Genomic DNA, 23,798 nt, shown 5'->3' with positions numbered 1-23,798 from the left:
AAGCTTTCGTGACTGCAAGGATTCATACTCTTAGGTATTTTCGGTAAAGTCATGTAGGTAAAAAATAATAAAAGAATCATAAATGAAAATAACTCGCTTGATACAGTAAATTTAGCTGTGACGGTCCCACCTGAAGACGGAAACTTGTGTTGCATCCGAAACGTCGTGAATTAATCGAGTTACTTTCATTTATTATTATTATTATTATTTTATTATTATTATTTTTTTACCTACGTGACTTTGCCGAAAAAACCTAAGAGTATGAATTATGTGACTATTATGAGGTTGAATAAAGTGCCTTTTTTCTTCTTCTCCTGTCCTTGCAAGCATGATGTACGTAGCAAATTTATTTCTCCACATCTGTCTAAGCATGCTCATGGCGGGGGGAGTTTGGGGGGGTGGGGGGCTCTAGGAAGGCTGGGCTGCTGTGGTGGCCGGGTAACCGCGGCGCACGTCGAGACGCGGCGAGTGACTCGGAGACGCTCTCCGCCGGTTGAACGCGAGTGATGTTTCCACTCAACAAGCCACAGGGTGCACATCGACAGCAGCCAAGGTGGGCGCAGGGGGTGGGGGGGGGGTAGAGATTCTAAACCCCCGCCCTGCTACACAACCCCAACACGAGCACACGTAATGATTTTAAACGGTAAGACGGCATCACTTAGATTGCCAGGTAATGAGCATTAACAGTAACACGGAGAGTCCTGTGCTGTCGTGACTGCTACCCGCTCGGATCATTACGCTTGCAGCCTGCAAGAAACGTATGTTGCATCGGCTTTATTTTTCGCAGAGCAATCCCCGCACTTTTAATGACGTCGAGTGTGAAATTGTTTGCGCACGAGATGAGCTTTTACTCAAAGGTACATTTGTACCTAATTGATATGACACGGTGTGTGGGAAAAGTTGTGGTGATTTTGCGAAAAAAATACATGACACCATGGTAATTAACATTGAAGTTCTTTCCAATGTCAACAGTAATAGCAAATCTTAATTTATAGGACGGGAAAGAAATAAAAATAAAATACTGCTATCTTGTATGCATATGCAAGAGATGTTAGCATTTTATAAAAGTCTAGCGTAATACATAATTTACAGGGGACAAGACGCCTGCTTTTCCTGGTTATCTCATTATCACAGTGACAGTTTGAGAACTAATTTTGTCTCTCCATAGAAAGCACATCATTTGCAAAGTATTCATACACTCCATGCTGCCATGCCATTAAAAGGAAGCAATGTAGCATAGAATTCAAAATTATAGGTTTCCTGTTAATTTTTGCGGATCTGACGAACACAGTGAAGCACACACTGTGAGCTGTGGGTTCTTGAAGCCCACCACATCATTACAGGTGCCATCAAAGCACACTTGACAGCCTCTACTACCACTAGGCTAAACATGTGACTACATAGCCCCCTCTTCATTCGATAAAAAAAACCTCACAATGTCTCATTACTGCAGGCAGTTATCCTCCAGCCACAGACTTGCTATGGATGCTGTGAGAATATATTAATACCTGCCGTTTCCCATAATGCTGTGCAAACATACATCTGTTCATAGAGAAACTGAAAAAAATATCCATTAACTTATTTTCATTCTAAATCTGACACCATATCCTCGGTAAATGTGCTCCTAACGTGTTATTTTTAGCCAGTTAAAACATTAACTGTTCATGAAATGTCAATTTAAACTGCACATATTACAACGCTTGAATGAGCAGGTGCATGATCACGAAACACAGCTATATTGCCCTCCAGTGAGTCATGTAAAATCATAGCAGGTGATATGAATACAAAAATAAAGCGTTTGTTGTTGATGACAGTTTTACACTTGAGTATGAGAATATAAACACTATATTCTTTGGGTATTTCGGTAAAGTCACATAGATAGATTCAAAGAAAATGAAAAAAACTACGACATTTCGATCGCAGCACAAGCGGTCGTCATCAGGAAAAGGGGGATTGGCTTCTAAAGACAACTGCTTATAAAGGTTTGAAATGGGCATAGCCCAAATGTCACCAGTCAATACCAATGCAAGTGGTGGGCAGCGACCACAGCGGTGGTGGGCTTTCGACCAATCAAAGGGCTGCCAGGCAAAAGTTTGCATGTCAATGCAAGATCGCCGAGCATTCTCCTCCACGGTGAGCGTGCCAAGGTGGCTGTGTTAATTAAGATAAAATGTATCACTAACACAGCTACCTCGCGCTCCATCCTCGAGACTGCTGCTTCACGATCCGCCATTAACATGCTAATCTCTGACATTAACATAGCCACCTTGGCCCGCTCGCCGTGGAGGATGCTCGGCCATCTTGCATTGACATGCAAATTTTTGCCTGGCAGCCAGAGGTCGCAAACGGGTTTTGATTCCTTACCCGTACCCGTACCCGGCCGCACCAGGGTCGCAGAATGGGTACCCGTACCCGTACCCTACCCGAAATGAGTGACAAACGGTTACTCACCAGTGACTCACGGCCTACCCGTACCCGGCCGCACCAGGGTCGCAAACGGCTACCCGTGCCCATACCCGGCCGGGTACGGGTAGCCGGGTATCGGGTAGGGTACGGGTATCGGGTACCCGGTTGCGACCTCTGCTGGCAACCCTTTGATTGGTGGAAAGCCCACCACCGCCGTGGTCGCTGCCCACCACTTGCATTGGCTGTTGACATTTGGGCTCCACCCATTTCAAACCTTTATAAGCAGTTTTCTTTAGAAGCCAATTCCCCTTTTCCTGATGACGACCGCTTGTGTTGCGATCAAAACGTCGTAGGTTTTTTTTGTTATTTTGTTATTTTCTTTGAACCTATCTACGCGACTTTACTTAAAGACTCAAAGAATATGAATTCCTGCTGTCACGAAAGCTGTAAGTCAAGATTTAATATAAACACTACCAACAGTAAGAGGAATACTACTGGAATTTATGTACATATACGTCCCTTTGTTAATCCACTGCTTGATGAGGATCTCTCCACACCGTGCTGTGGGTCGTGGGGGCTATTTTACCATACTTCACCCTGCTGGTCAGTGCAGGGTTGATGAAGGTGGACAGCATAGATGTGAAAGCAAAGAAGTTCAGTACAACAATTTACTTTGCTGCACTGCCCTCTGCTGTCCACCACAGTCCCGTCTGGATTAATATAAAAAACAAATCTAAAAGTATCTTGAGACGCCTTACACGGCAAGCACATTCACAATAATCAGCATGCACCGAGATGAGGAATAAATGGTGCAGCAAAAGTAAAACAAACACAAGTCGAGTAGATTTGAGCAGCTGCTAAACACAGAGCATGCAATAAGAATAGGCTTTTTCCCCTTTTTTCTGGCAACAAAACTGAAATATTTTTTTACGAAGAATGATGTCTGCATTAACCACAATACTTGGTCAGAATGCAAACAAAAAACATACTCTGTATGTGGTTAATGCAAACATCATTCCTCGTAAAAAGGTTTCAGTTTTGTTGCCAGAAAAATGGGGAAAAACCTATTCTTATATTTTGGTACTGGCAAAGGAGGTCCCATGATACAGAGGATGCAAGGCTATCTCCTAGGTGGTGCACTACACAGCCCTAATCTTTTAACAAATGTTAAACTTTCAACAGAATGAGTATCTATAAAATCTGCTTTTGTTTTGTGCATTCTGCTCTAGCTCTCACCCGCTGCGTGTATGAGAAAAGGCTGTGGCACCCCCATCACTTAACCCACCGCCCCCCTGAAATGATTGCAGGCTGTTTGCATATCGTCAAGTAGAGCTCGCAAATTAAACGCCAGATACGGCTGGGTGTCTGAGCAGCCATTAAAACGTGTGGAACACAGCCATTACCACACCAAAAGAAATTTAAATAGGAAGGGGGGAGCTGAGTCTTCAGCAGGGGCAACTCGGGCCCCCCCCCCCCCCACCAATTGCTATAGTGCTGTAACAAATGTAATTGGTGCTTTAAGGCATTGACAACGGAGCTCAAATAAAGAACGCGACATCCATGCGAACGCCCGCATAATCACCAAATAAGACGGGGCAGCTGGCTGAGAGGCAAAAGCGATCCCCGGTGCAAAAACGCCACCGTGCAATGAAAATACAGGATGCAAAACCGAAAGGGGAAAGCCAGCATGCAAGCAGCAAGCACATGACACACGGAGGAGAAAGGGTGAATGGACCTGAAAAATCAGGGCTCCGATGGAGACGGTTTCCCAGCAGTCCTCTTGATAAGGCTCGTCGCTTCTAACGACCAGGTTGGCTCGAAATCGATTCACCAGCGCCTCCATGTCAAGTGCTGGGGGTCCTGCCACCTCTCCCTGCCTGAACACGCACACACGCACACCTGTGTGTTTTCGTGTGTCTGGAGGGCGCTCGCTAACAGCAACTACACCAACAGCCTGTGAAGGCTATATGGGGGATCTCTGTCTTTGTGTGTGGGGTGGGAGTGGTGGTGCAGTCGTTAGCACAATGTGCTACAAACCCAGAAACCTGAATTTGATTCCAAACCATGGTCAAACTCAGTGGCGAGCAAATTCAGAGCTGGTCATGGGCTTCCCTTACATCGACTCAACATGACACACGATATTTCCGAGGTCCGTGGGTAGGTATGGGTATGGCAGATTACAATAAATGTGGATTGTGGTATGTGTGGTTGTGGGGTTGTAGTGGTTAGGGCATTATGCTATGATCCTAGCAATCTGGGATTAATTATTTAATGATTTAATGTTATCATCATGTAAATGATCATGTAAATGATGATAACACAAAATATATGTTAACGCTAACCTTCAGGGTAATGGTATGAACAAAACTGTGCAACCTGTACACAATGACAGGGAAAGCAAAACAATACAAATGAGATGGCAAATATAAGACCAAAGATATATTGGAATTAAACTCTGACCCTGAATCGGGACCATTCAAAGAATCGCTGGGTGGATGAACTGTAAAATCCCTTTGGTGTTATCAACATAACTGGGAAGACAAAGGTGGCCAGGTGTGTGTGGCCACACCATCCCCTTGTGTGCTTTGTTATCATTAAACAGGGGTTTTTGTCTTGTTTCCCGGTGTTCAAATTTCGATGCACAACTGCATATTTTCGACAAAACTTGCCTTGAATACTTGCCATAAATCATTAGTTATTGTGATTTTGGAAATACTGTCCATATACATTCAATATGCTATCCTTGTAATTAGCACATGTTGGGCATGTGCAATAGTTCATTAACAAGAGGCTTAAGCATGGCGTCCAAACACGGAATTGAATTAAATCGTTAAAAAAAGCATTAACACAGCCACCGCCCCCCCCCCCCCCCCCCGTGGTGCTCAATTTGACACATTTGTTTTTTTTGCATGTCAAATTAATTTCCCCTTTTATTTTGCCAACTTTTAACGAACGCAACTTCCAAGACGTATTGCGGACAAAGGCTTGTTATTGATGTAACGCACGTATTTACAAAACCCCAGAATGGCACCTCTCGTGAACGTGGCAGAGTAGGTCCGCCACGCTGGTGCGATTCACCAGCAGGTACTGGGCTTCGTTGGCCAGAGAGAGGCTGGCCCCTGCGTCCGCACTGCCTCCCGCCTGCCTCTGGCCTATCACACACAACACGGCAGCAGATAATATCAGTGCATCACTGCTGGTCCAATGCAATCACGGTTTTCTGCTTAATATAAAGCTAAAGGGAAAAGTTGCAGGCTTGCAATGGTTTGCTCATGCCAATGCTGATGAAAGGGCCTTCACTATATTGAGTTCTATAGAGCCCATCTAGAATGTGTGTGTGTATATATATAACTAATACATATTGTATATTTACAGATCTACTATATAAATCAAACATCAAAAAATATGTCATCTACTGTGGTTACAAGAGAATATTATTTTTCTGAATTCCATATAAATATGCACACTCTGGATGATGGTTCAAGATTAATATTTTTCGCACCAATACAAAAACGCAGTGCCAATGATGTGACAATGTTATGGATTTTTTCTACTAGTGGCGCTAAGCCACTTAAGCAGCTGCAAAAATATCATTGTCAAAGATGACATACAAACAAGGCAACGAGTGGTGAGGCAGCAATTCATGCCAAAGCAGCGACATTCCCCCTAACCTTTTGCTTTCATCGTGCGATTGGATCTTGGGTCCTGCTGAATTAGGCGACAGCTCTTCCCTAGGAATTCTGTCAGCCACTCGGCTGCCTCATCTTCACAGTCCAGGCCAGTGACCCTGAGCGAGGAGACAGACACACATCACGACGAAAGGCTAAATTCGTGTCTCCTCCTCCTACTCCTCTTCCTCACCTTGCAGTCACCACAATGTATAAAAACACTGGCGGGAACCTATACAAGACGCGACGCTGAATTGCTAGCACCACAGCAGGTCATGTTTTGAGCTAATGGCATGTGTCGTCAGTCCATCCCTCCGTGCCAAAAGTCTGACACCGGAGCCTCGGGGATGCCAATGGTTTTACTGAAAGTGGCAACAACACAGCAGCTCACATATGGCTATCATTGTTCTGTTGGGAGAGGAAGCTTTGAGTGCTCGCATAGTGGGATTTTGCAAATGTGATATACGGGTGTAATAAAGGTGTGGGATTATGCACAGCCTGTGGCAAATTCTAGCTTGGCAATATCACCAAAAGGGTTGATACATTTTGATGAGGCAGCCTTTGCTTCAGTGAAAATGAAGTGGAAAACAGTGATTCACAGTGTGAAATAATACATCCTCCAAAGCAATGCATCTCAGGCTCCAGGCTTCCAACCTCAATTCCAGTCCAGCACTTCCAAGATTTCTGCACAATTAAGTCATGGAATGGTGACTATCTAATGAGTAGAGAGGATTCGATAATGAGGATAACTAGCCCGTGGTGTAGCCAGGCAACTGCAGTTTCAAAACCACATATCAATAGTTTTTTTGTGTGTAAATGTTTTATTTCCCATGGTATGCACTTTCCTACATTTTCAATGGCAATAACATACTTCCAGCTGTGCGCCATTTCAGGTCAAAAGGGTAAATAGTACCCATGATGAATGTACTTACTTTGTATGTACATTTAACAAAAACATTACAACCCTTTGTCAATCTACTGTTGGGTGAAGGTCTCCTCCTCACGCCATGCAGGTTGTGGTTATTTGACCATACTTCACAACACCAGTCTGTGTGGATTGGTGATAGTGGGGAGCATTAAATTACAAAACAACATTTTATATGCACAGTACTGCATTTGTCAATAAAATTTTCATTATTTGAAATTAAGTGGGAGTCTGTTAAACTACAGTGTATTTTCTTACAAGGAAATCTGTACATTTTGTACGTTTGTTGCAGGTAACATTTGTGGTCTGGACTATGTTGCTGCTAAAGAATGACCTACTTGTGCGAGTGATGTCAAAGAAGGCTCTGCAGAGACCTGGGCCAGGGGATTTCTGGTAAGACGTGGGCCACATTTACAACCAAGAACGCGACATCCTAATGTATGGGCTAAATTAAATATCTGCTCGTACAAGGGATATGTATGAGTACTTTAATAAAATATTCCGATTTATGAATACTGTAAGCTAGGTGGAGTGGTTGTGCAACGGTTCGTACACTGCGCTATGAACCTCGTGACCCGAGTTGATTTTCAGCCATGGCTAACATCAGTGTCAAGTGATACCTGAACCCATCCTTGCCTCCTCAAACTCTCACAACCGACCGGTGTGGTGAAGCATGGTTAAGCAATGTGCTATGACCGACATGGCACAGAGGCTTTCAGCAGTGGATTGACAAATGATAAACACGTCAATACAAACTTATTATGGCATGGAAAAACAGCAACCTCTATTTCATCCGCAATCGGTAAATATCTTGGGCTGGCTGATCTGGAAGTCGTTTAATGTGGTTAATATGCACCAGTAAATTGTTATCAGCTGTGAAGGTGTACAGTAGCTTGGTTAAAAAAAACATTCGAGATATGTACGTTGCTAAATTTAAACCTGAGCAGTACGTCTGATTCCAAACCAATTAGCAGCCCTTGAGAAAGGATGGGAGTGTGAATCACGTGGAATTGACATAAATTAAAATTCCATTTTAAAGCGACATCCCAGGAGGGCCCTGGATCCCCATGCTGCTCAGAGGAATTTTTTCAGATTGGAAAAATTCATTTGCATTCCGTCAATATCTCATTCATTTTGACCTACTTTTTTTATTTTGCAAAACAGCTTTTTTCTGAAGTAATTCGTAACATTTACATGCCAACAGATATGCAGGGCCTGTCGGAATAAACCACTTGATTCTCAGTGAGGCTTTCCTGGACAAATAAATAACACTGATGGTGCACCCACAGTCACGTGTTACATTTATAACAATGTTTAGCCTGATCTTCTTTAACATTCTAACACCGTTTGAGACTAGGCTCGAAAGAAAGCTGTCTCCGGTGTGGACCAATTGGTTTTAAAGACGATGCAAATATTATCAGAGTGTGTTTTTGTTTGTATTCTGACCACAAGTATCGTGGTTATTAATGCACACATGATTCCTTGTAAAAGGTTTCAGTTTGGTGTTTTAACATCTTAACTCCTGTTTTGTTGCCAGAAAAAAGGGGAAAACCTATTCTCATACACACAGATAATAAGGGTCGGCGTGCAGCCCTGCAATTGGCAGAATGGCCTCCACTCTAGAGAGCCCCCTCTAGAGGGTATTTTGGTCCCATTGTTAGAGGTGAGAGTACCCACACTTCACCCCACCCACACACGATCTGCCAACCAAACTGTGGTGCATCCAATTATGCAGCAGGATGGACCAGAGGCGGGAGGAATTTACAAAATGTGCCCATTGTTTCAAGTGCGGGTGGGGGGGTGAATGGAATCAGCGACCTGGATTGTGAGTCCAGGGTGCTAACCATTGCATTACGATGCCTTCCCAAGTACAAAAACAAAGGGATTCCAATGCGGAAAAACGTCGGCTGATGGGACTCTACTACATCATTTGTCAAAATGCTTGAACTATTTATCATCAATAAAACTGTCCAATAACATGTATAATAAGTGAACCACACAGAAATGCTAAAAGCGGAGTGAATTAGGTGAAAACACATGCAGGCCAAGCACTGCATCTGAGTGCAAATACAGCACTCTAATTGAGTTTGTACATGGTTCTAATGAATGCATAACCACGTGCAATTAATACGCGTTTTAGTGTGTGCGTGTCTAACAGATGGAGGGTTATACCCACTGGCACCGAGCTAGTCCTATGCTCGCCAAACACATCAACACTACACAGCATTGTAACGTGGCTTGTGAAAAGGCCTGCTTTACTAAATGATGCATGACTGAAGTGAATTACACCAGATCAGAGCTACATTATGCTCATTTTATGCGTACGTACTGTGCAATAGCGCCAATAAAATCGTGCTAGTATCAGGCAATCTGTGTGTTGGAAGATGTGCACCTGAGTTTATATATGTGTGTGTGTGTGTGGGAGCGGTAGTGTAGCGGTTAGCGCGCTGCGCTATGAACCCGCCGACTCGGGTTCGATTCTCGCTCACGGCCAACACCAGTGACGATTATCTGAACCGGTCCTGGGCCTCCCCTAGGTCGACTCAGCCTCAAATGAGTACCTGGTGCGGTGTGTAAACATCGCCACTGGGGATACAAAGGCGGTCAGGCTTGGTGCTGGCCACCCACCCCCTCGTGTACCGTTCCGGCCTTCATAGGTGCTCGCTAACAGCACTTGCCCCAACAGTCTGTTAAGACTATACGGGGGATCTTTGTTTTTTTATCTTTGTGTGTGTCCGTACACAGTTGCGTACCTGGCACCGCACACCTTGCTGTGACACAGGCGTACGTCCATACTCGCCTCCTCCACAGCTCCTCGCAAGGGAACCACCAGAACCTTCATTCCTTCATGGGAGAGACAAGGACAGATGGACTCAAGGTTAGAATTACTGTGCTAACTTTATCAATATGTTAACTCCACGGTTTATTCTGTAAAATGTAACTCAATTGCCACTTCTAAGGTATATCATTAAATATAGTTAGTTATTTAATTGGAAGACATATATAATCTAAATATTATTGACAAAGGCATTTACTAATTTGTATTAAGTGTCTTCAGGTCAAGCTCCTTATTCTGTAAAAAATATATATATTTCTTACGGCAGTATCAAGTACTTGGTTTCACACTCACAAACATTAGCAACATAATATAATAATAATAAAAACTCTTGTAAAGCCTTGCAACAACTGCTTCATTGGTTCACAGGTAACCCTGGCAAAAAAGTATTTATCTGACCAACGTGTCTCTGCCACATATATATGCACCCAAATGTGTTTAACGTGGGAAGATCACACGTGTGATCTCTGTGTAATCCTCTAACCCTCCCCTCAAAACGCTGGCTTACAGGTGTGCGCCACCATGCCGCACCCCCGCTTTAGCATGGTTCAAGCTCCATACGGTGTGAAAGAATCTCAACACATATGTTGGATCGCACCTAGCTAGTTAATCATAACCTGGGGCAAAGCCCCGTGCAGAGATTAGATAGGAGACTCACAGATGCTTGGTCAGTGAGTCATCTCCTGGGACAAAGCCCTGGGCAACTATTTACTGGCAAAGAACGCAGACCAGGGGATAAAGGTGGGATAGCAGGAGTTCTGAGTACGGAGCGCTGAGGTGGCAAAGAACGCAACTGCTGTGTGATTGGACACGTTACCTTTTGGGTTGTCAAATAAAGAAGCCTTTGCTGAACACTGCGCGAGCCGAATCCTTTCACATGCATGCAGGTGCTCATCGTTGCTGGGCTGGTGCTACCTGATGCGGTGAGCGACAGCTGCCCCGTGGTACGGTCGACGGCGGGCCGGATCAGACAGAGGCGTGGCTCTCGCTTTTGGCTGAGGCAGGTCCCTCCCGACGTGACCACCATCCACACGCGGTCACACCACAAGCCCTGCTCCACCACTGGCCAGCTCTCAACCTGCCTCGCACACAGCGACGAATACACCAAGATACGCATACACACACACAAAGCTTGCTCTTCCACTTGCAACCCACGCACAACAGCAACAGTCACCATTCACCACTAAGTGGTGGCAACCTTGCCACTGCATTTGTGCCGGGCTTGGTGTACTCTGAGCCCACATGAGGTGTGAATGGCTCGCTGGCAGGAGGTTTAAAGATAGCCCCATGTGTTATGGGTTGACTAAAATGACTGGCAGATACCACCTGTGCTCCCCATTCTTTCAACACAAACACAGACACGTGCACGACAAAAGGTGCTATTCACCCCTCAGTGGTGGTGATGCCATTACCACAGTGCTTGCACTAGGCGAGATGCACTTTGAGGTGATGTGAAGTATCGAAAGCTAGCCGGCAGGAGGTCCTGGAAGAGACCCATGCACTACAATTGAACTAACTGACATGGAATGTGTGCACAGGTACACAAACACACACATTGCATATAAAAGACAATGATCCCCCTTATTGTCTATACAAGGGCTGTTGGGGGCAAGTGCTGTCGGCGAGCACCTATGAAGGCCAGCACAGGTGGTGTGGCCAGGAACACACCTGGTTGCCTTTGTCTTCCAAGTGGAAATGGTTAAATCCTGCACTAGGTACTAATTTCAGGTTAAGTCGACCTACACAAGGCCCAGGACCGGTTCAGATATCCGCCATTGATGTTAGCCACGAGCGTGAATTGAATGTGGGTCACCAGTTTCATAGCGCAGTGTGCTAACTGCTACATTATCACACGCACACATCCACCTACACACTTGCACACACAATCATTCCGACAAGCACACATGTGCACGTACACAGGCACATGTGCACGTACACAGGCACACATGCACATACCCATACACGCATACTTAAATATGCATGAGGAAGAACAAATTCATACCTACACTCAGAGGCTGCTTAAAAAAAGACTTGTGAAACACTCAAGCAGACACACTGATAAATACTGCATGACGAGGAAACTCTTAGTTCATGAAAAATAAATGGACGCGCAAAATATAAACGGAAGTGTCAGAATTCGGTCGACCAGTAACGCCTGGTGTCACAGTCCTAAAAACTCTTGGATGAGTGGTTTGGCCCAGGTCCCACTTCCAAAAGAGGCAATGTTTACGTATGTGTCAATGAGTTTATTAATGTCCTGGTTAAATAAATAATAAAACAACCAGAACAAGCGGTGTCATTTTAGACACAAAGCATGGATGAGCAATACCATTTTGATCATTAAAATTACAGCATCTATGGAACAGAATACTGTTTCCAAAATATGCACATATTTTGGCAATCCATTAAAAAATTGAGAGGGTTTTTTAATAGGGTAACTCCATTTGACAACAGAATTTTTAATTTAAGTTGTGTACATATTGCATAATCATGCTGAGAGCTATTGTGCACCCGCTTCTCTTTTAGGCAGACAGAGCTAATGCATAAACACTTTCAACCATTATTAGAAAGCATTAAAAAGGAAATTGCTAAGTATCCCTTGCAAACCCCAACTTGAATTAATGTAGAAACTTTGTGAGGCTATCCTGAGTATAGGATTAGTTTTGTTTTTATAATATTCTACAGAAGGCAGGCTGTTTGTACAGCACACTGCAAACAGCCTAGCCAACAACTGATGAAACATCAGTTGGTTATACAAAAAAAACACAATTATGAGTAGAGCTGCAGGACAAGTTAACTTCAATTTCTGTAAACGTCATGCATTTACAGTTTTCGTGAGTTAATCGTTAAAAATATTTAACATTTTAATTAGAATGTGCCAGCCATTTTTTAAGGAACAGCACCTGTGGACTGCAATATACGTGGCGTTCAGAAACTCAGGGCCAAGCGTTCCTAAAGCCATTACGAAAACAGCAAGGCCGTCTGAAGAAAATGGATGTGTCATGGACGTAAGTGAAATGGGGCCGGGTTTCCAGGAGGGCGTTCACAGGGTCCTGCGATCGATCCAAATGTAATAAGGTTCTGAAAATGGCTCTTGCTTACAACCGAGTGCCCTGACGGCATGCCGCATGTCACATGTCTTTGCACTTAAGAGTCCTTCTGTAGTGACTCTGAATGGGTTCCGGGTGCATTTCAGGGATTGGCTTGGTCACACAGCGTTGGCTTGCTGCTGCCGTGGTCGATGCTTCGGAACAGCACATGGAGAGAGCGCTTGCGCATCAACAATGGGTAAACCTGCAAAATAGCCTGAAAATATAAGTCGCAGCTCTTTGGAAATTCACTGCTGGATGAAGGCATCTCCACGCTGTGTCGATCATGGGGGTTTAATGAACCATACTTCACCTTGCTGGGCAGCGCAGATCAGTGAATGGGGGGTGCGCAAAGCCGGTGTGTATACAGTGCCACTCACCGCCGATGTTAGCCATGGCTGGGAATCGAACTCAACAATCCCTATGGCATTGCCCTCAAGACCGCTCCACACTAATCTACAGTTGAAAATGTCAGTACACACAAAAACAATCATACTCATCTGTATGAAGGAAATGTAGTCTAGCATTTCAGGTTGGTTGGAATAGCAAAAACCATTGTGATGGGGAGGTCACATTATTTTATCCCGCCTCAAGTAATCCACAAATAAGCTCACTGTAGTATCAAATAACTACCTCTTGATAGGTAGGCAGGAGCAATATTGTGTTAAAACAACATGCCTCATGTTTTAACTGTTTAGGCTGGAAATTGAAATATTTTAATTGGGAGTACATGAATGGTATGAGAGTGGTCAGACAGCCACTATTCACATTTAGTGTAGAAAAATCAACACGAATGTATGTATAAGAATAGGTTTTACCCTTTCTGGCAATTAAACAGTTGTTAAGATGTTCAAACACCAAACAGAAACCTTTTGCATGTACTTATGCAATTTGTAGCTCATCGGATTCCTCCAGTCTAAATAGAGAATCTGATTATGATTAATTCAATGCTGAACTCATCTCTAAGTGTGATATTAAACATTCAGATGTAGTGCAAGGTTTATACCTTAACAGCTTTCACATCTAGTCATAGCCTTTCATTTGTTGCTATACCTTCACACTCAGCGTTAGGTCAATTAGTAAAATTGACATTAACTACGATCATATTGCCTGTAGCCGATATCAAAACAAAATATTTTAATTAACATATAATTAAATATTTTGAGAATATGATCTGTATGGCTAATTCCACTATGCAGTTCATTAAGTAATCAAAAGGGTTAAAGCAATTTAGAACGAATTTTTTTTAAGGATTAATGCAGGCAGTGAGTCTTTTGGGTTTAGTTTTTTCAGTATAGCACTGACTGCCAACCAATCAGCTATGCATTCATTGTTGACAGATGTCAGGCAGGCACATTTCGTCTGCCAGAGTAACAACTCTATCAAAAGCAGCTTAAAGAGGCTAGGTCCTCTGCCAACAATTTATGAAGGTTGGCGTGTCGGGTTGAGACAACCCGACTCATGGCTGCGTGTGCCAAAGGCATGTGCCCAGAGCCCACCTTGGATTGGAGATACGCACCTCAAAAGCAGCGCAGGACTTTACGGGGTAGAGAAAGATGTTGGTCAGGACCACTTGACGGCCATCTGCTATTGAACTTTTGGCCGCATTAGCGTCCGCGATGCTGCAGGACAATGTCTCTTGCTGAGCTCCGTCCGCCTTTACGTCCAAAGGTAACATGGCGTGGCCTATGTCACACGCCGCACCGAACCTCGGAGACTCCAGCCCCCGGTCGACGCCATGAGCTGTACATGACCAGAGCTCCTCTGAACCTGTGCCGGCCGCTTTTTCCGGACCCGTGCCCTCCTTGCTGTGGCCGTGACAGATGTCCGCGGCTGCAGCGGTGCTGGGCAGACGTTCCTCCACGAAGCACTGAGTGATGAAGAGGATGAGACGGGCCGCGTCGTGGAAGGTGGACATGTAGCCGAAGGAGACGCGCACGGCACCCGTGGGGCGGCCATCCAGCAGGTCCATGTTGTCTCCACACACATGGCCGGCCTGCACAGGGCACGCCGTGTGAGCAGGACGGTGGGCAGGGGAGACGTGCAGGAAGATATGTAAGGAGCGGCACAGATGGGCACAGCAGGCAAGTGAACATAGAAGCACACTTAAGAAGTGACACTTCCACAACTCTGTAGGTAGTGAAAAAAATTAGGGCACACACTTATAGTAGATAATCATAGGTAAATGAGTAATTAAGCACGTAAAATAAGTGTTCATATATTCCTTTTTTGCACCCGTCACTATAAATTAACTGAATATTACTGGAGGCAGGATAATTTATGTGAACAGCGAGTTTCCACGATGATGCTTTGTTTCAGTTAACGCGGTGCTGTGTTACTCTAGTCTACCATCATTGATGCCAGCTAACTACTATTCACATTCACAGTAACGGTTTAAATGAAAATTTAGATATATGTCTTGTGACTTCCTTTTGTACGTGACTCTATTCATGAACATGGAAATTGTGCGTTTTATTTCAAAGCCACCGGGTCACAACAGACCGGCTCAGAGGTCAAACCGCCGAGAACCTGGGTTCGAATCTAAGCAACCGCCTGCCATTAAACGGGGTTCTCATGTGGAGTAAGCTGATAGTCTCTGCTTGGTCACGACTCATTGCACGAACAAAAAGAAAACAGTTTTGGTATGTTTCTGCACTTTATTTGACTGTCATGTGACAAATTTTACTGTATCTGGTATGGCTGGTAGGAAAATGCTACATTACCATTGAGTGCATTATGTGCACCAGTGGTCACTTGAAAGGATCTCGGACATGACACTGACATGGCACTGACATGGGATCTCCTATTAGCACTGTTGGCTATGTACGGTGCGAAAGTTCAACATATGTACATATCAAGGAAAATATGTGCAAAATAAAAATGTTAAAAGTATAAATCAACCACCATTCAGTGATGATATGACAGTAGAACACCACTGAGGCATCTGGGCTGTTGGTCTCTGATATGCTTTCTGGTCGTACGACGATTCAATATCTGAATCAGAATCTTTACTGAGATATCCAGAGCTATGAAGCTCTTTTTCACAGATGTCCGGTAGACCTGCTCCACGTGCTCCCAGTTCCGTAAGATGTTCCCAGCGTGTGGAGCAAAAGGTCGGGCATCATGCCGAACAACAAGCGGTAACAACCCGAAAATACATCAGAGAGCTACACAGCGCCACTGCGAATACCCAGGCAGTGACAAAAAAAAACTTTGTTGAGCGTCACCTGCAGGTTTTTCTTCACATCCCCATCGCTGATTCCCAGCTGCATCTGACAGGCCCCTGTGTTGCAAAAGCAGCCAGTGCGCAGGCAGATCCCGTGCAGGTTAGCCAGCTGGTCCACCTGTCGTTAACGATATCCGGGAAACGCATTGCATTGGAACGGGTAAGATTGTTCATCATGAACATCAAAATTAGCCAAGATCAAATACAATGCTGGATGAAAACCTCCCAAATTCACTGCCATCCTCCACGGTCCCAGGATGCAACAAGATTGTCCATGTTAATGATATGAGATTGTTTACATAGCAACCACCCCCTCCCCATAATTGCAATATGTATTCGTAATGTACTCAATGCTCGACAAAGTCCATATTCTCTCTGCAAAAAAGTGTTTGCCTACTGTGTTTGTTGTGCACGTCGTAAAAATGTTTATTGTTTCTACATGCACTTTTTTTAACGCACGAGCTTGTCTTCTGCTTTGATGAAGGACTATGAGCTAAAACGTTAGCATGTAGAAATATATGTTATACTGCTCCATTCGTTAATGACAATGGTAGGGGTCAGGCATTTTTCCACCTGTGCTTCTACACCACTGCAAGTGCAGCTCCCGAAACATTAACATCTCGTTGCACATGCACGCACGTTAGATGCCGACTCTCAGAAGGCGCCCTCGCGGTGGGCTCGGCCGCACCCTGTATGTAGATTGAATTTCTTTCGCACCGTACATAGCCAACCGTGCTAATTGGAGGTGCAGGGGAAGGACAACAAACTAAACACAAAAAGCTGTTCTAAAGAAATGAGTTTTCAATATAGATTCAAAAGTGCATAGCTCCGGTGACTTCTCAATATCGGAAAAGCGTTCCAGACGGCCGCAGAAGCGCATCTGAAAGCGTGCGATGCATTGACCGTCTTTGCTCAATGGCCAGCCAAAAGCCGCTGCGAAGATGACCGGAGTTTGCGTGATGGTTTATGCTCCTTGACGAGATCGGCATTATACTCCGCTTTCCCTACGGCGCCTCTCCGCTTCACCTGCGAGTACCCAACGATGTCGCTGTCAGGCCCCAGCACATTGAAGGAGATGATGGCACCCTGAGTGCTGGGATCCTCGTAATCTGTGGCCCCGTAGAGCCGCACAGCGGGGCGCCCGTTGCCGTGATGCAGAGACGCGAGCGCATGGTGCGTGTGCCGCGCCAGGCTGAACGCGTGTCTCATGACTCGCTCCATGCCGCCTGCGAAACCCCGCAGCGTTCCGTTTAGGGCCCAGCAATGCCATGCGGTTTTTGGGTGCTCAACAACTCACACTTCCCTCTCACGCTTGAAAGGTGGAAGTGAAAATGTAAATGTGGCATGCGCGAAAATTTAGTGAGGCTCCGATGTCTTGGATGATGTCCTTTTGCAGGTTACGAGGTGCAATTTTGAGGTAATGTTCTTTCAATCCAAATTGCAAGTTGTCAGTCAATTTCACAGTCACATTTTATCTCGAACTCTATGGCGTGAACACATTTTCAATGTTGCAGAAGTATGATAATCATGATAAATGAGTTGTTTTCATAGATATTCAGAATTTTACATAATTCCCTATGTACAGATATACATTTTTCTTATGGCTGTTATTGTACTCTGTGAAGCACATGTGCCAAAATGAAATTAACTTTAAGGCATTGTTGTTTTCTGTTTGCTGACTCGCCCCTACTGGACATCTGTGAAAAAGAGCTTCATGGCTCATCGGATTTCTGCAGGATAAATAAAGATTCTGATTCTGTAACTGCAAAGGGCTAACGTGTTTGTAATAAATGACTGTTTGTGATGAGACACAATCCTGAGGGATGTAAACGCAGGTGCATCTATCTGAAAACAAAATCTGTGTTCCTTTGTTGAATTTATCTTTCGTTGAGTATTACAGTTCACGGGTGTCAAGGATAATTCAGAGACTGGCTGCATTTTAGAGTGATATCATTTCGAACCATTTGGCCATATGTATGGATTTTCTAAAAACAATTCTGCATGGTCAATCAAAGGAAGTGCTTTCAATTGATTTTGTAAAAAAAAAAAATCTAAACATGGTTTAACATCAGGCAGCACGTTTTAAAATATCCGTAGTGTATAAGCAAGTGACAATTTGGTGTAGTGTACATAAAGTACAGAACAATAAAAGGGTCTCAGATTTTGTCCTTAAAGCTTGATAGTAAAAATATATTGAAGGCGGCAAGGCACCAAAAGGGGAAGTGAGAGTACGACCATGTCGCCCCTTTGTCTCTGCAGTGCTTAGGCTACATTACGCTTGGATTTATACATCGAATACACGTGATGACATTTGTACACGAAAAAAAAAATTGTTTGGGGGGAGGTGGAGAATTGTAGGTTGGGAATGTTGATCTCATACTGCACCAGGTATAAAGGATAAGCGAACTTGGTGAACTCTCATGCCAGTTTCAAACGCCGCTGTGGCGCATGATGGCCAACAATTTATTAGGCTAGGTCAGGGGTCGGCAACCTACGGCTCCGGAGCCGCATGCGGCTCTTTACGGGCTGCTTCTTGACAATATGTACGTATGTACAGTATGTACTCAGATGCATTGCGGCTCTTGAAATACTGAATTTTGTACCGAATTGGAAAGAAATGGCTCTTCTTGTTATTTTGGTTGCCGACCCCTGGGCTAGGTCATTCAGATCCTTTTCACGAACCCGCACTGAATAGCATTGTGAACTATGGTCAAATAACTCGTCATCACTTGCAGAGCTTGGGGAAGGCCCTCATCCAGCAGTGGATTGACAAAGGGCTGTAAACGTATATTTGAATCATAAGGCAGAGTGTAAACCACTAGGACAATGCACACACATACACACACAAAGTGCACACCATTTCAAAGAACATTGTTCATGTTTTTTTTAAATACCGAGATATGAATAATCACTAGATGTAGACAATATTCTATTTTTACATACTAAGTGTCAAGGCCAAGTAGCTGCACGAACAGAACATACTCAATAACATTAACTTAAGATAAACCTCCTGAGGTCACGTTTGGTGAGGCACATTGTCTTAACACTTCACAGACCAACGAGCTTGATTACTCACTCCAGTATTCCAATTTCCTCAAACTATTATCATTAACCGCTCTTGCAATATTTCTTCAGTGTGATTTAAATACAACTACAATAAGGAATAAACTAAGCTATCCCTCATGAATTTGTTTTAGAAAACGAAAAAAAATATTTATTATATTATGTCCCAGCTTCAAGAGAGATGATGGTGGGTTGGGGGAGCCTTAATCCAGTGGTGAATTGATGGTAGATCATTATGATATTATACGCATTTAAAACCCACTTATTTTTAATCATTACATTATTGATACATATGTAGTGACATCGCGGATGTCACTGTGTAATGCCGGCCCTAGAGAGGCACGGCGTGCGATGTGACATCATGGGCACCATGAGGATGTGGGTGCAATTACCGGCCCTAGAGGGGCTCGGTGAGCACTGACTGGCAGTGCTGGATGACACCACGCTCTGCGTGCAGTGTCGACCCCTACAGGATAGGGTGTGAGAGTGCCGGCCATGGGAATGGGGTTACTCAGGGCCATGGCACTCCGGTTGACCCCGAAGGACACGTGACCGGTAAAGTCTACACAAGGCCCCCAGGTAGGGGCTAAGGGTGGTCACGTGTCAGGGTCGTGAACCTGCTAGAGGATTCTAGAAGGTGGTCATGGCTAAGGGCAGAGCCAGTCCCACCACAGAGGATAAAAGCCAGGTCCCCGAGAGGGACCGTCTGCTGTTGTTCATCCTGAAGAATCTAAGTTCTACGTTCTACGTGCTACAACAGTCACCAACACGCGGACCCGGACCCAGGCCAGGGTCCGGTCCGTCGTAGCTAATTCCCGTGTAATTAGTGTAGATAGCCTGGTGGTCCACCACCATAGGTTGTTAATGTGTTAAGGGGTAGTACCCCGTGTGTTGGTTTAATAAATGTGCTGCCTCCAAGAAGTGTGTCTGCGACTCAGTTGAATTCACTACAACTGGTGACGGAAGTGGCCAAACATTCTCGAGTAAAGTTAGTAGGCTTAGGTCATGACTACGCGACGCAAACTACGTACCAGGGCGTCGGCCGATGAAGATGAGGACCTCATCCCTCAAACAGCTCCGGGAATGGTAACCCCGGAGGAGGGAGGCGAGGTGCTGTTGGCGGAGTAGCGCACCGACCCAGTGCGCGACGGCTCACCGCCGTCGGAGAGGGAGCGCCGGACGCCTTGTGGAGCTCCTCCAAGCCGCGGCGTCCATCGTTGCAGAGCTCCACTGCGAGGAGCCAGTGCTGGACGGAGGTGCAGCGGAGCCGTGCAGAAATTAGGTTTTCGTCGCCATTTCCTGCCAAGCGGGAACCTCTGTAGCGCAGCCCGCGCTTGCGGCTGCCATCTTTGCAGAAGAGCGGAGCGCGGAGCCCGCCAAATTCGAAGCTGTGTCGAAATTGCCTGTGGACATTCCATCTCTCCGGCAACGACTGCCCTTCGTGAAAGAATTCAAAGCCACCGGAGGCGATTGGGTGGCCTTCAAGCGGCGGTTTCTGATGAACGCTGACTTGGTGGGGTGGACGGAGGTGGAGGCGCTGAAAGCACTGCTCGCCGCCCTTGATGACGACGTCCTGGCAGCGTTTCCCACCATCCCGCCATCGGAGAGGGCCACACTGACTCAAGCCTTTGACCAAATGGCGGGAATTTATGAGCCGCCGTCGAACGTGCGCCATAAATTCTCTACGCGAAGGAAAGGAGAAACCGAGACGCCCCTCGCCTTCCGTAGCTCACTTTTGGCGCGGCGAAGGCTGCCTTTCCGAGGATGAACCATGACGGAGTCGACTCGCTGGTCCTCGATGGATTGCTGGCTTTGGCTAAGGACCTCAACATCGTCCTGCTGGCTGTAGATGACAATGACCTTTTGTCTATCAAGATTGCAAGAAGCATCCAGGCTCAACATCTCTTGCAACGGCACAAGGGGTTGGCGGCGTGTACCGCGCCCCGTCAGTGGCAGGATACACCTGAAGACGTGGAGCCCGTCCCAGCCTACGCATCGACCCAGAGCGGAGGCGGGTGAGGGGATGGCATGGTGCGACGGGCGGACAACCAACGACGGCGGAAGACATCTCCTCATCCTGGGAGCGGGCTCGTCGTGTGATACAACTGCAGCCTGCAGGGACACATCTCGTCGGGCTGCCGCATGCCGCGACGACGCCTCCCCGGACCACCGCCATCATCCGCCCGACCGTCCTCCACTTCACTACACCGAAAGGTGAGTCGCGACACATCACACACTTGGCCCCTGAATCCACCTCACCCATCTCGTTCGTTCAGGTTCCGTTCCGGTTGCGCGTCGGTGCAGGAGGGTTCGGACTTTTATCGGGCTGACCGGCCGCTCCGACCGGGTCAGTGGTCGGAGCTGGCCCATAGAGTGGTTGCCGTGACCGCAGGTTCGTCAGCTGTTATTGGGTTGATAGAGGGGGTTGAGATCAGAATGCTCGTTGACACCGGTGCGTCAGCGATCATCATCTCAGAATTTATTTATAACATCTTATCCCCTAGATGTCGTACCTTATGTCCGTGCTTCCTCGCAAACGGCGGCTCATTGGGCATCATTGGGAGAACAACAGCGGTGGTGTGCATTGCGGATGTCAAATTGACGGGGCCGGTTCTTGTGTCAACATCCCTTGCTATTCCTTGCTTGCTCGGGACCGACTTTTTGGGAAGGATGCCCCTGAAAATTTTGATTGACCAGGGGTGCCTGGAATTACCATCCGGCCGTCGAATGGCATTCTTGCCTTCTCCTACTGGCTTGGGCACAGCTAACGCTACCATGCAAGCACTTGCACGTACGACAGTTAAGATTCCCCCCGGCGCGCAGATGTTGGTCCCCTTACGATTGCGGAAGCCACTAGACCAGAAGGCGACAGCAGGTGGAATCATCTTGGGACCTTCTAATGAAGCCAGTCGTGGATTGACGTTAGTAGGGGCCCCGACGTTGGTATTGAACGATCAGGAACCCTTCATTCAAGTTCTTATCGCACGGTTAGACACGTCGGTCATCCAAGAAGGTACCGTGCTAGCTCATGCGTCACCAGCGCTTCATGAGGGTAGCATCGTTGTCAGTGTGGGTGCCGCATCGAATACGCGGCTGCACCAGAGTCCTGATGAGGGTTGGATGAATACGCTTTGTTCGGAGAATGCAGAATTGTCCGAGGTCCAGAGGGGGAAATTGAGGGCACTTTGCACGAATTTTCGGACGTTTTTAGCAAAGGAAAATTTGACATCGGCTGCACTACGCCTTTGAGTAATCACATTGATACGGGTGACGCCGCTCCCACCAAGCAGAATCCCTACCACCTGAGCCCTACGGAAAATAACACGTTCGGCTGGCGATTGACAAAATTTTAGCCGCAGATATTATTTCACTGTCCACCAGCCCGTTACAGTATGCGCAGCGTGTTTAACAGCCGTCTGGCCAACTTTCACGTTGGTTGGAGTTCCTCCAGGACTACTCCTTTAATGTTACTTATCGCAAAGGCTCCTGACACACGAACGCTGACGCCCTGTCGGGATTACCAAAGAGCGGGGGAGTGCGCGTGTTTTTCGGGCTCGGGGCACTGTAAGCTGCCCAACGAGCACTTGCCCCATTCCCTTGCGGCGTCGGCCGAGGTTGTAACATCTGAGATGGCCGAGGGTCCAGTGGCGCGTGACGCCGTCATTGGGTTGGACCACAACGAATGGGGGCGCCTCCAGGTTGAGGACGCTTCCCTGCTTAAACTGCGACGCCGTGTCAGGGAGGCTGATGGGGGGCGGGGATCGACGGGGTGTTGCCTCTGTCATTCTTAGAGGCGGATTGCTCATACATTGGGACGGAGGGTTGCGCCGTTATAACATTATTGGTCATTTGGGCGGTACATGAGCGCCTGTTGCACCTGGGTGTGCATAAGACGTTGGCCACACTTAAGCTGGACTTCTTTTGGCCTGGCATGGCTGAGGATGTCGCTAATTTGTTGAAAGGGTGTGTGCAGTGCGCGCGGCGGAAACCGCCGGCGAAACCCTGTTGTCCACCGTTGCAATCGATTCAGGTCTCCCGCATAAATTAACTAGTTGCTCTGGACATCCTGGGTCCATTTCCCACTACCCCTCGTGGGAATAAGTATTTGCTAGTGGGAGTCGAGTATTTTTCATGATGGCCTGTGGCCTGGCCGCTCCCCAACCAGTTGGCGGCAACGATCACTGAGGCATTCCTCAATGGCTATGTCATGGACAAAGGTGTTCCCAAACGTCTTCTGACCGATCAGAGCAATAATTTTTCTTCAAAATTGTTGCACGAGGTGTGTGATTGTTTGGGAACAAAGAAAGTACACACGTCACCGTACCATCCGCAGACGGATGGCATGGTTGAGCAGCTGCACAGGACTCTGACCTCCATGTTGAGCCATTAGGTCAGCGAGTCCCAACTCGACTGGGATTTGCATATTCCCGAAGTCCTCGCTGCATATAGAATGGCTCCTCACGCATCCACCGGCTACTCACCATTTTTTGAATGTATGGGAGAGAACACGAACCCCCGATTGATGTCCAGTTACGAGCCGCGCCCAACAAGGCCAATTCTAAAATTTCTGACTCCGTGCGCTTTC

The 23,798-nt window shown here is 46.2% G+C and overlaps 1 protein-coding gene and 1 long non-coding RNA gene across 3 annotated transcripts in view; one reads left to right on the top strand and one right to left on the bottom strand.

The window, feature by feature from the left end:
* MOCOS (molybdenum cofactor sulfurase) overlaps window positions 1-23,798 on the bottom strand; it is a 60,261-nt gene that overhangs the window by 13,340 nt on the left and 23,123 nt on the right. For both annotated transcript variants that reach the window (XM_078605148.1, XM_078605140.1), the window contains 8 exons: window positions 17,177-17,376; window positions 16,152-16,268; window positions 14,444-14,920; window positions 10,751-10,913; window positions 9,753-9,843; window positions 6,078-6,193; window positions 5,438-5,558; window positions 4,142-4,283 (listed from right to left, as the gene is read on the bottom strand). In XM_078605148.1, the coding sequence (XP_078461274.1) occupies window positions 4,142-4,283; window positions 5,438-5,558; window positions 6,078-6,193; window positions 9,753-9,843; window positions 10,751-10,913; window positions 14,444-14,920; window positions 16,152-16,268; window positions 17,177-17,376 (1,427 nt within the window). The remainder of the gene's footprint in view (window positions 1-4,141; window positions 4,284-5,437; window positions 5,559-6,077; window positions 6,194-9,752; window positions 9,844-10,750; window positions 10,914-14,443; window positions 14,921-16,151; window positions 16,269-17,176; window positions 17,377-23,798) is intronic.
* On the top strand, window positions 9,634-17,919 carry LOC144726496 (uncharacterized). Its single transcript, XR_013587275.1, has 2 exons — window positions 9,634-9,877; window positions 10,723-17,919. It is a non-coding gene; the product is annotated as an uncharacterized LOC144726496 (long non-coding RNA).

This window comes from Lampetra planeri, chromosome 2, assembly GCF_965212315.1.
Source record: "Lampetra planeri chromosome 2, kcLamPlan1.2.h2, whole genome shotgun sequence".
Classification (NCBI taxonomy): Eukaryota; Metazoa; Chordata; class Hyperoartia; order Petromyzontiformes; family Petromyzontidae; genus Lampetra; species Lampetra planeri.
This window is presented reverse-complemented; position numbering and strand designations above follow the sequence as displayed.